The sequence below is a fragment of the Asparagus officinalis genome, chromosome 3, assembly GCF_001876935.1.
Source record: "Asparagus officinalis chromosome 3, Aspof.V1, whole genome shotgun sequence".
Lineage (NCBI taxonomy): Eukaryota > Viridiplantae > Streptophyta > Magnoliopsida > Asparagales > Asparagaceae > Asparagus > Asparagus officinalis.
The window spans coordinates 88045545-88058034 of record NC_033796.1 but is presented as its reverse complement, the minus strand read 5'-3'; the positions used below and the strand labels follow the sequence as shown (position 1 = coordinate 88058034).

Below are 12490 nucleotides of genomic sequence, written 5' to 3'. Positions count from 1 at the left end.
GGGGGGGGGGGGGGGGGTTTTAAAAATTTGTTTGTTTACACATTTTCTAGAAAACTTTTAGTGTTCTGAGAAGTTGATGCATCTGCAACTGTGGTAGCATAATAATGTCTGTAAATCCATTACGAAGACAATACTTGAACAACAAGCTCAAGTCCGCATCGTTTTCAATTGCAAAAGTAAAATTTTTTCCCCCTTTCAAATATGAATTTCAATGAAAGATATTGCAACTAGAGCTTAAGCCTTTGGGACACTTAATACTTCAAGCTAAAGATTTTTATAGAGACATTAATAGTTAGGGAAACACCCTCGCCCGCTTTGGTGCTTGTTGTGTTTGTAACCATGCAAAGGAGGGATTTTTTGTCATTATGAAGAAAAGTAGTTGAAAATGCAAAAATGATTTATGGAGAGAATTTAATGACTATGAGTGTGAGAGAGTAGATGGAGAGAATTTAACGGCTATGAGATAGAGGTAGAGGATGGTTGCAAGAACTAAATTGGAGCGAAGTAGGATTTTCCCCCCTCCAAAAACCCTTCCTAATCAGCATTTAATGTACCACAATGATGAAAAATCAAGTCACATCATCTCCATTTTTTCTGGTTTTTTCCGCAATCAGGTGCATATGTGAAGGGTTTTTTTTTTGTGTAACCATGTTTATAAAGTACAGAGGAAACCCATTTGCTTTTGGGGGTTATTGGAGTGTTGCAAACGTGCTGGGGGTGGGCCAAATTATGTTCCCCATTTTAAAGAACAGAAGCAATTTTCCCAAAGAATTAACTCTGGCGTCATATATAATCCATTATAAGGGTAGTTTCACAGAAATTGTTAAAAGAGTTCGCATTAAAACATCATAAATTTTTTGACCAGAATCAAAAGTACCACCCGTTTTATGCTATCCTTTTCCTACTCATTTGCAGAACATGTACTCGTACAAGAAAACCCTCTATGATCTGTAGCATATTTCCAAGCAATAAGTTTATCCAACAAGATAGTCGACTGTAACATACATGTTTAGCCCCTAGCATTGTAATATGCAATATTGAGCATCTTCCTATAAAAAGGCGGCAACCTGGTCCAACTTCTACAACTGGATTACTATAACCGAGTCTGAAACCGTACCAAGGTAATCAAGAAAATAAAGGCAAGGATGATAACCGTCTGTGCCGAAAACATAACAAAGTCTTCCAGAACCCATTTAAGACATCACATGTGCTACTACATCTTCTACCTTAGAGAAAATGCTAAAAATGGACAAGAATGAAAAGGGCAAAGAGGGGACAGAAGTCACAAAACCCGTCCTGAAATAAATAATCATGATCCATTGGAAAATTTCACAAAGTTAACAGGTCGTGCAAAAAGTTCAAACTAATCTTTTTTTCACTTTTTACCCGCCCCTACCCGAAAAGGCTATTATTGAAGCGATAGTCAGTAGCTAACTGTAAAATTGCCCAGGGGGTTTTGTGCAAAGCCCACAGAGTAACATGGGGTTTTCGTGAAATTAACACAAATAAAACGCGAAGGCAACGTGTCCAGGCTGCTCGAGGAGCGTTGCAGCCAGCCAACAAGACTTAGAACTCAAAAACAACTTCTACAAGAAAACAAAAGATTGCCAAAATCCACATGAACCCATGTTTTTCTACAGCTAGGAGAAAGGATAATAAGCACATAACAACATGATTCTCAAAATTAAACAATTCAAATTACAAACAAATGTTTCTAAAAAAAATAAGTTTTCAACAGAAGTAAACAGGAATATTTAATATGACCTTATTCTTGGGGACCAAGATGGCCTCCCAACAATTTCACACTAGTAAATCAATGTCTCCAATACATCTGATGTAAAATTTAGAACAAAAGAAAAGGAACATACATACCTGACAGTAGGCTGAAACAATAATGCCAGATATTACAGCAATTTTTTGTAGGAAAAAAAGGGAAGAAAAGAGGGGGAAAAATAGTAGAAGTCTGTTTGGCTCATTGCCGGCACAATCTGAACACTCTTCTGAATATAGTTCCGCAGTTTGCTTTTACATCTAAATCACAACTCAAAGTACCAAATCTAAACTCGATGTGGGGAAATTAAACCAAATCTCAAACCTTACACAAAATCCTATTATATTTGAATTTCTGAATTTTGAATTTTTCTTGAATCAACTCTCCGGTTAGCTCTAGATTATTTACTAACCCATATATATTCACGAGATATATGAAACTCACAGTCGTGCACCTTGTTTCACTGGATTCTTCACCTGTATAAGATATTGACAGAATGACTTCCTTCTTAGGCAGCAATTCCTGGAAATATAATCAACAAAAGAAAGACACATAAGAGAAATTAGCATCATAACTAGAAATATGGCTATCAGACTGAAGTGAGACGAGAATTAAGTATACAAATTGAAGATTCATTCAGGATTCCTACCCATCAAAATAAGAACAAATCTAAGATGGAAACACGTAAAGAAGGAATCTCAATAGTCAGTCAACATAACTAGATTTAGGCAAGTGCAATGCATGTGAATTTTTAAGATTACATGTGGCTATAATGCTTGGAACAACTAAAGATAGGAGTTAGTGGTGAATCTTAAGTTGTATGAGTTTTTTAAATTACACTAAACACTATAGTTGTTTCCCTATAATGGACATCTCTTATGAGGTTAAATGGAAAAAGACTCGTATTATGCTCTTAGCATCTGTCATGCGCACAATTTATATGAACTGGCTTCATTTTGAGGATGGTAGCTGGCTTTTCCTAGACAAAACATTAAGAAGAGTAACTACATGCTATGTAGCATGAAAATTTCTCTCAGAAACCCATGTTAATATTACAGATTTCTATTTGTATTTCACATGCACCTGGCGTAACACTTTTTTATAAAAATTCTCTTGGTAATTACAAAAAACTTCTCCAACATATCCTCAATTTCACAACATAGTTTGAATCCAATACATCCTTTTTTGTCAATTCTTAGATGCAATTTCAATAGAACATGATGGGATATGTTTTTCCTGTCATTTTTTGTGTCAAATTAAGAATTGTGTTTTACAGTAATTCATACGTTCTACTAGATCTAGGATGCGAAATGATTCAGTCTGCATTGGAGTGATCAAAAAAAGCTAAAAAGTGAAGCCTAATCTTTATGTGTAGTGATGATTTTTATTTTTGATAGTTTTTATTTGTGATAATTTTTAGTTATGATAAAAAAAATAAAAATGCATTTTTCTAGTGGCTAACATCCTTATCTTTTTGTAGTTTACAACATGGCACGTCCATCTCCATCTACGTGCATGTTTGTACTTGTTTGTGTATATAGTGGGAACAGAGCTACTATAAGAGGTAATTTCCTATGTAGACGGTCTTCAATTCCGATATCCAAGTACCGATTTCTTGATTAGCATTATCTATCATAATGCCTAAAAATATTTGTTCATTCACATCACTCATTATAAGTTCCTTTCCTTTGAAAAAAAATATGGATGAGATATAATGCAATTGGGATATATCACTGATTCATCACGTGGTCATATAAACAGATTTCAGAATCAGAGCAAATGGGAGTCAAATAAATATAAATAAAAGCTAGGTTTGTTTTAGTCTCTTTACTTTTTGGCAAGGCGATCTTAACAAACTTAACATCTCAAGCATTAACGTAGAAATCGGAGTTTCTAGACACCCACAAAGAAAAAACCGACGCCCACTATTTCTCTTACCCCGAACATGTCATCTTGAACACATAAAGTGTATATAGATACACGGAGACAAGAATTTCATGTCATATTCATATTCAAAGTTTTCTTAGAGAAAATTTCACCAAAAAAAAACCCAGAAATTTTTGTGGTATTTCCTGCTAACCCCCCCCCCCCCCCCCCGCCGGAAAAAACTTTTCCCACAAAACCTCTAAAACTGTTCCCACAAAACCCCCCAAGTTAACACAGTTAGTTTTAACCCCCGCATGCCAAGAACATGAATTCAATTAATCTAAACACCGTGAGTAAAAAAATCCTCTGGAAATTCTTATTTATATTTTGGCTGATAATTTTCTACACTGAACCTTTGGTTTGTTCCCACAAAACCCCCATAACTTTTGATTTATTACCACAAAGCCCCCTGAACTTATGATCTAGTTCCACAAAACCCCCTGAACTGGTAATTAATCAGCTAATCAGAATATTAGGGCCTTTTTCTGTTGTCTTGTTTGTTGTTTCTTTTTTTTTTTTTTTTTTTTGGGGGGGGGTGGGGGGGGGGTCGTCATTGTCAAATTCAAATGTGTTTGATGCTCACAATAGTTATCATGTAACATTCAGTCCCAGTCAGTTCCGTATACATGCTAGTGCTCCATAGTTTGCCAATGTCAACTATACCTAATAGATCAAAAATGAAGAATCTTTCTTGTATAGATCAACAGAAAACGGGTTCAATTAATTGGATCTCCATATCGTGCAAAGCTCATTAAAGTTATTTACCACACATGATATCAATATGGCATCACTTCATTCCAGAGCAGATGCTAACCTACCTTATTCCTTTCCGATTCTAGAGGTTAAAATTATTAAAAACATATATAGCAAAAAGGAACAACAAAAGTTGCACATTTTGCAGACTGTTAATTTCTGGTTTTACCAGTAAGAGAGTTAAAAAGTTCTCTCTCTTTAAAGTGATGACTAATGGATTCACTTTCTAATATTTTTCAAATTGTTGGCATTAGTCTGGGTGTTGCACGATAAGGAAAGAGGCAGCAGTGCACTGAGAGAGGGTCATGTTGCTTTCTGATTCTATAATCGAAAGGCAGATTGACCAATAAAAGTTGCAAAACGAATTACGGACTTATTCTTTCTTGTTCTACTAGTTAAAAAGTTAAGAACCTAAATTGAAGTGAGTTACAATACTTTCTTGGCATCCTTTTTAAATAGACTTTCTTTCTTGTTCTCCTAGTTCGAGAGGTAAGAACATAAATTGAAGTGAGCTGCATTATGTAAGCTTACGTTAAGCTATTGTGAGGGATTTTTTTCCTTGGGGTGTTTTGGTGGGGGGTGGGGGTGGGGGGTGGGGGGGGGGGTGAGCCACCATCACAAAGCTGAGAGAAAGCAACACACAAATGAAGCGGGGCAAGAGAATTCACTGGCTACTTCTTACGGCAAGATTAAAACAGGAAACTCCTTAACCTTGAATAGTCAAACCTTCATTTAACCAAATTTTGCTAGTCACTTGATCCACCTTGGCATGTTAACATAAAAATATTAAAAGTCTACACAGTCATTGAATTACAATTGTCAAGTTTTCTATTCTAGAAAGAGGTGAATTTATGTAATTATACCATTCTAGGATTTGATTTCAGCTTTGCATCCCCTTCACCACTCAACCAAGCACCACAGTTTTGCCGAATTGTTTAATATATTTGTGGTTAGAACTAAATAAAACAGCATAACTCTGAAGATCAAAGTTATTGAAAACAATGTTTGTTATGAAATATTATACAAGTGAATCTTATCTCTTTTCAAACTCGTTTTGATATTTTAACATTGATTTTTTAACATATATAAGTATATTTAATAAAAATTAATAAACTGTTTTAGCATGACAAAGTTACCACATTCGCATGCTGGTGTTTTAGACGTCCAGTCTTCAGGCTATACTACTTCAAGGTAAGCATATAAATTTAGGGTTTAATTGAGAAAATGGAGATGATTTGAAAAGGGAGATTGGGAACATAGCAACTGACATTTGGAAAGTGAAGATATACAATGTACTTCGCACTTCAGGCATTAAGGCATCAAGATAAACAACAAGGTGTAATATCCATTTCATTAATAAATAAAAAAAACTAGTAAGAAGCATAATCTAAAAGTCAACAACAAAGTAAATGAAGTTCCTTACCTCCATTTGACTGCCTATTGGTAACACTATAACCTCCAACATAACCAGCTGATGCCTTGGCTGAGACATCAGAAGCTGCATTGCCAAGCCCATAACCAAACGGGCCAGATCCATCAAGATCAGACGATGCAGAGCGCCAAGTTGGATCACCATAGATCGAACTGCTTCCATAAGACTCCGAATAATTTCCTTCATATCCATTGCTCAATGCACTCAAAGAAATATTAGCAGAAACTCCAGCTCCACTGCTCCTGCCATAATTGCTGGCACCCAAACTGAAGCTATTCTCTCCAGTTCCATAACCGATGCTAGAGCTAGAATAGCCTGTTCCTGTTCCAGCAACAGGAGCAGAAACAGGAGAAGAGGAACCTCCCCAGTTAAGTCCACTGTTACCAAATCCTCCAAGGTTGCCACTTCCAGAGGCTAAGTATGAATTAGAACTTGCATTGTTTGTAGTATAGTTCAACCCCCCATTTCCCCATAAATTACGAGCCGGTGAACTAAAAACTGACCCAGGGCTGCCACTACCCCCACTATAACCAATAGGACTGCTGAATCTATTGGAATTTCCACTGTAATAAGGGCTCAAAGCCCGTCCATAACCAAGGCTACTGTTGAAATTTGAGCTGCCTCCATAACTCGGGCTCATCCCAGTCTCAAAATTCATTCCAATTCCATAACCAGGACTAAAGGAAGGAAACCCGGTTCGCCCACTAGTTAGAGGTCCAATTCTACCATCCATCCTCATTCCATAACCACCAATTGAACTTGGATTGAATCCCTGATTATAACCATTGAGAAAGCTATTCATTCTATTCATTCCATAGCTATATCCTCCAATAGGCGACCGAATGTTTGGACCAGGGGAGAGCTCTTTGGGTACAGCTTTCTTAACCTCCACCATCTTACCATTAAGCTCATGGAAGTTTTTTATTAAAACTTTGTCCACAGAATCCTCAGATTCGTAAGTGATGAAACCGAATCCTCTTGGCCTCTGTGTGTTGTGATCGTACATGACAACTACATCGGTGATAGCCCCAAACTGCTCAAAGTACTGCCTGAAGTCAGTATCGGTAACAGTAGAAGCCAGGCCTCCGACAAAGATCTTTTTTGTGCGGGTTGGACCGGGAGATCCATGAATGCTGCTGTTGCTGCTCCTGTTGATGATAGTTTGATCATCTCTCGGAACAGCCTTCTTAGCTTCCACCTGAAAGCCAATTTTGACAGCAATCACAATGAGAATCCAAATCAAAGACAAAATTTAGTTGGAACGCGAGATACTTACCATCCGGCCATCGATCAAATGCTTCTCCATGACCACTCTCTCAGCAGCAGCAGGATCAGCAAAGACGATGAATCCAAAGCCACGGGCACGGCCCGTGGTCCGATCCTTCATGATCACAGCCTCCACAACTTCTCCAAAGCCCTGGAAGTACTCGCGGAGGCGATCCTCGGTCGTGTCCCATGAAATCCCGCCGATGAAGAGCTTGCCAAGATCTGACTCCATCATCCTCTGCAATAAAAAACACGCAGATTTATCCATCAATCTCAAAACTCAGACAAACCCAGATTCCCAAACTAAAATCAAGCAACACAGCAACAAACTCACACATCAGATCCAATATAACTCAATACAATTCAATCAAAAAATTCATTACCCAGATAAAAAAATCAAATTTTTCCAACACCCACTTAATTGATTTAGAAGAAAACCCATCAACCGATCTAAATTACAGATCCAATAGAGCTAAAAGGAGCAGATATATCAATAAAAAAATGAAAAATTGGGTACCTTAGAAATCAAACAAGGAATCTCAGATCCTTCTCTGATCAACAAAAGGAGATAAATTAACAGGATAACGTCGCAGATAAGATCGGATTGAGGTTACCTTTAGCAAGATCTAAGGAGCTTCGGATCCTCTCTTCTAAAGTTAAGATCTGAGAGTTGGCATCGAGAAGAGAAAGAAACCTTTCTTCTTCTTCTTTCTTTAATATACTTGTTTTTATGATTTTGTCGTATTTTTTTCTCTCTCTCTCTATGATTTCTTTGTTTCCTCCAATTCCGGTGGATTTCAATTAAGAAATGGGAGAGGAAAGGAAAGCCAAACCTATATATATAAAGATGATGAGAGGGAGAAGAGATGGGCGGAGAGAGATTTGTGATGCTGATGATGCTTTGATGCGTTGGATTTCAAAAATGTAGGGGAAAAAAAGTAGAGAATTTTTGTAATAACTTTAATATCATATAGATATTGTGCCGCTAGCTGTAGGAGCATTGTCTATTTTGAGGATTTTGCAAAAGTACCCCTCTCCTATATTTTCTTTTGCCAGATTTGGTCTTTTTCTAAAGTTGTTTGCGTGTATTACCCTTGTTTGGTAGAAAGAAAAAGTTATTTTTAGAGTTTTACTTTGAAATTGATTGATTCTTCTTGTGTCCTATTGTTTGAAATGCTGATGACGATGCTCAGACAAGTTGGGTTTCAAAAATGTACAAAAAAATAATTGAAATTGTAATAGTATTAGTATCATATAGATATTGTGCTAGTTGGGAGCATTGTCTATTTTGAGGGCTTTTGTGCAAAAGTGCCCCACTCCAATATTTTATTTTGCCAGATTTAATCTTCTTTGTGAAGTTGTCGTTCACGTATTATCCATTGTTTGGTCGAAAGAAAAGTTATTTTTGGAGTATTAGCTTGAAATTAATTGATTATTCTTATGTTTTTATTAGAAATGTTGATGATGCTTTAATGTGTTGGATTTAAAAAATGTACAGAGAAAGAAATGGAATTATAGGCTAAATTGTACTTAAATGCCCTATGGTTTTACCAACCTTACACTTAGGGGGGGTGTTTGGTTGCACAATTTTATAGAAAAATTTTCTTAAAATGCCTGACAATTGTAATTCTGTAATTAAAATTTTTCTGTAGATTTTCGTAAACTATGTTTGGTTCAAAAAAATTTATGAAAATGTTTTTTGTAAAGTACAAAAAAGTACGAAAATTTACAGAAATTATTTTTCTCTCAAAATGGGCGAAAATCACCCAGAAATCTGACACCACATTGACACTTTTCTATAAAGTTATCATTTTTCTATAAAATTAGAGGGTGTTTGTTTAATTTCTACAAATTATAGGAAATCTTGTTATTTTCTATAAAGTTATGAGTCATTTTCTTGTTTCGAACCAAACAAGCAAAGTAAAAAAACAAGAAATTTGGTACTTTTTGACTTCTCAAAACTTTTTCTATAAATTTTTTAAGAAATATAAGGAAATCATATTTTGGGTGAAAAACATTTCCTATAATTTGTAGAAATTGAACCAAACACGCCCTTAAGTGACTCATATTTTAAAACCAAATAAATAAATGCCCCGGAGTATTTAAATATTGCAAACAGATACCCTAAAGTCTATAAAGATGCACTTTGGTATCATGTTTATGCAATGTTGCACGTTAGTGCCCTCTTGTTTGTCTAATATTAGATATAAATACTCTCTATTGGTAGATGGTCTCACGTAAATACCCTAAGGTTTCTAAAGCTTGCAGTTTGGTACCCTCTATTTCGTGATATTCTTGGATATGTAGAAAAAAGTTAATGTCTTCTAGGTTCTTTAATGTTGGGGCTTTCATCTGTAATATTTTAATATTTTGGGATACTTATTTGTTCTGTTTTAAAATAGGGGTCACTTATATGGAAAGTTGGTGAAACTATAGGATATTTAAGTGCAATTTAGCCGGAATTATAATAGTATTAGTATCATATATTAATTGTGCTAGATGTAGGAGAATCGTCTATTTTGAGGATTTTTATGCAAAGGTGCCCTATAGTATTTTTTCTTTTGCCGGACTTGGTCTTTTTATAAAGGTGTTTCGGGTGTATTATTCTTCGCTAAAGAAAAATGAATTTACCCAAGGGGTCTAGCCGAGTTGATAAGTTGCCTATGAATACTACGTCGGGTCTTAAGTTTGACTCTCTTAGGAAGCACGAAGCTAACTTTTTGGAACACCCGAGGTCGATGTTCATTCTCTCTCAACTCAACTATCATGAGGCATCCCGTTCCATATCAAAACCGTATGTTATATCAATACGTCGAGACTAACGTCTCTACTTTGTTACCATCAAGTGTGTTACTGCCACAGCGAAAGGTGTAGCAATATACAGCACGGGCCTCTTGAACCCTACAACTTGCTTACTATGATCAAGCAAGAAAAACAATCTCTTTCTTCGCCTCATACAAAAAAGATAGCTTCAGATGCAAATCCTAGTTATGGTCGACATGTTACATGATTTTTATAGTAGCTTTTAACATTAAATTTTAAAATGACGACCTATTACCTACAAGTTACCGACTTAAGTGTCAGTGTTCGGTTATCGGAGAGGCAGCTTCTTGCATTTCAAGAGATTACTTCTCAAAGGAGCATCTTGTTCATATTGCTCATAGGTACATGGAAAGAACGTCTTTTGTTTTTGAGCTTTTCACTTTGTAGGTAAAACTTTGAGAATATGATTTTGATTTAGATGGGGCCAAAAAAAAAAAACTTTGAACAATTTCTAGCGTATAATAATAAACCGTTTTGTTATCAGAGAGAGTATTCATTTAGGAACCTGGCTTACTTTAGAGATAATAATAATAATTTTGGCATCATTAACTAAATCAAGTAACAAAGGTTCAAGGATTTACCGATCATAAAAAATTTGGACTCCACTTATTTGCAACCTTGCACAAAGTTGATTCTTCCCAGGAGCACCCGTTCTTTGAATATCTTGAAATTTGGATGAACAAAAAGAATGGAGGAATTAGTACTTCACCTAGGATACCACTGAAAAAGGAAAGCAAAAATAAAAAGGATTTTTTGGCAAATATACCCTTCATATCTTCAACATTTGCAAAATTATCACTCAAAGCTAGCATATTGGGTCTTTCTACTGCTCCAACTTAATAATTGTGCTTTTTAGAGAAGATAATGTCAAGTTTTCCAATATTCTCCAATAGATTTACAATAATTTCCCATTTGAAAACTATTAAGTGAAGGGGCACAAAAAATCAATATGAGAGAATTAAGGGGAAATTATGCAAAAACCAAGGTTTAAGAGATAATTTCCTAAATATGTAAGACTTAAGGCTGGCTTTGTGGAAAGGCAAAACTTTGTCTAGAGGGGGTAGACTGGTTTTAATTAACTCAGTCCTATCTTCAATGCCTAATTTCTGGTTATCCTTTTTCTTATTCCCTTCATGGGTTATTGATAAGATTGATAGGATGAGAAGAAGATTTTTATGGACTGGGTCTTTAGATCATAAAAGTTGTACAAATTTGATCAAGTGGGAGGAGATATGTAGACCTAAGTTGTTTGGTGGACTGGGAATTATAAATCTGAAAACGATGAACAAAGCTTTATTAGGGAAATGGTTTTGGAAATGGTTTGAGAATAAACAGGTGCTTTGGAAACAGATCAGTTTTTATAAATACTATGAAAGAAAAGATTGGACAGAATTCATTCATTCAAATAGAGGTCAGTTATCTTATTTTTGGAAAAATCTTTTTCTCAATGTTGACAGTTTCTTATGCAGTACTCGTGTGGAGGTGGGAGAAGGAAAACATACATTATTTTGGCTTGATAAATGGTTAGACTCATATACCCTTGCTTCTTTATTCCCGTCCCTCTTTATTATCACTTCTTCTCCTTATGCTTCAGTTAGCAATTTGAGGAAAAAAAGGAATAACAGCTGGATATGGGATATTAAGTTCAAGAGGCAATTGACAGGAAGTTTGGTTTTTCAGTTTTTGAATTTACTGAATCTCATCAAGGATATAAATTTTGATCAAAAAGAAGACAGCAGAATCTGGTTGTGGGAAACAAATGGTATTTTTTCTGTTAAATCTTTCTATCAATTTCTTATTGATGGAGGTTTACGTTCTGATTGTGCAGATATCTGGAAGCTTTCCATTCCTTTAAAAGTGAAAATTATGGTTTGGCTAGCTTTAAGACAGAGTTTAAATACAAAAGATATTTTGACTAAAAAAGGAATTCAGTTGGAGCTAAATTGTGTTTTGTGTTCTAAAGTTGAAGAGAGTCATACTCATTTGTTTATTGAATGTGAGTTTGTATTCTCACTTTGGAAATCTATTCAGTTCAAATTAAAGATTGGGAAAGACTTCAAAATGAAATCCTTAAAAGAAGTTTGGCTTAATTGGACTGCTGGGGGAAATAAGGAATGCAAGATAAAAAGAGACGTTCTCTTTTGTGCTCTTCTTTGGTGCATATGGCAGGAGCGCAATGATAGACTCTTTTCTAACAAGAAGAAGAGAGCGTTGGAGATTTTGAATAAGATTATGAGTTTTTCTACATTTTGGCTAGGTTCTACAATCTCAGATAGAGCGGCCAGATTGTTAGCAAGAAGAAAGAAGAAGAATGAGAGACTGGGGGTGATTCAGCCAGCTGGAGCTGCAGGGGAGGAGAACAGTATCGTGATTCAACTGGATTAACCTCAATCTTTAGTGCTTTAGTTTATATGGTGATGAGTAAGATTGTTGTTGGATATGATACTTCTTTTGTGGTAGTTAAGCTTTCTTTTGGGAGTTTTAATCTTTGTACAAAAGGGTTTTGGTGCTTTTGTATT

At 35.6% G+C, this 12490-nt stretch overlaps 1 protein-coding gene across 2 annotated transcripts; it reads right to left on the bottom strand.

The window, feature by feature from the left end:
* LOC109834442 (heterogeneous nuclear ribonucleoprotein 1-like) lies at positions 1738-8092 on the bottom strand. 2 transcript variants are annotated; one of them, XM_020402464.1, is made up of 4 exons: positions 7666-8092; positions 7159-7386; positions 5874-7080; positions 1738-2293 (listed from the first exon to the last, which is right to left on the bottom strand). In XM_020402464.1, exons 2-4 carry the CDS (start codon positions 7381-7383, stop codon positions 2280-2282), a joined length of 1446 nt encoding a protein of 481 aa, XP_020258053.1. In that variant the 5' UTR covers positions 7384-7386; positions 7666-8092; the 3' UTR covers positions 1738-2279. The 2 variants fall into 2 exon arrangements, with proteins under 2 accessions (XP_020258053.1, XP_020258052.1); XM_020402463.1 differs by having other exon boundaries at positions 7763-8092.

Coding starts and splice junctions, on each gene's coding strand:
- LOC109834442 (XM_020402464.1), bottom strand. CDS start 7,383: ATGATGGAGTCAGATCTTGGCAAGCTCTTCATCGGCGGGATTTCATGG. Junction 7,081..7,158: donor ATTTGATCGATGGCCGGATG/GTAAGTATCTCG, acceptor ATTGGCTTTCAG/GTGGAAGCTAAGAAGGCTGT.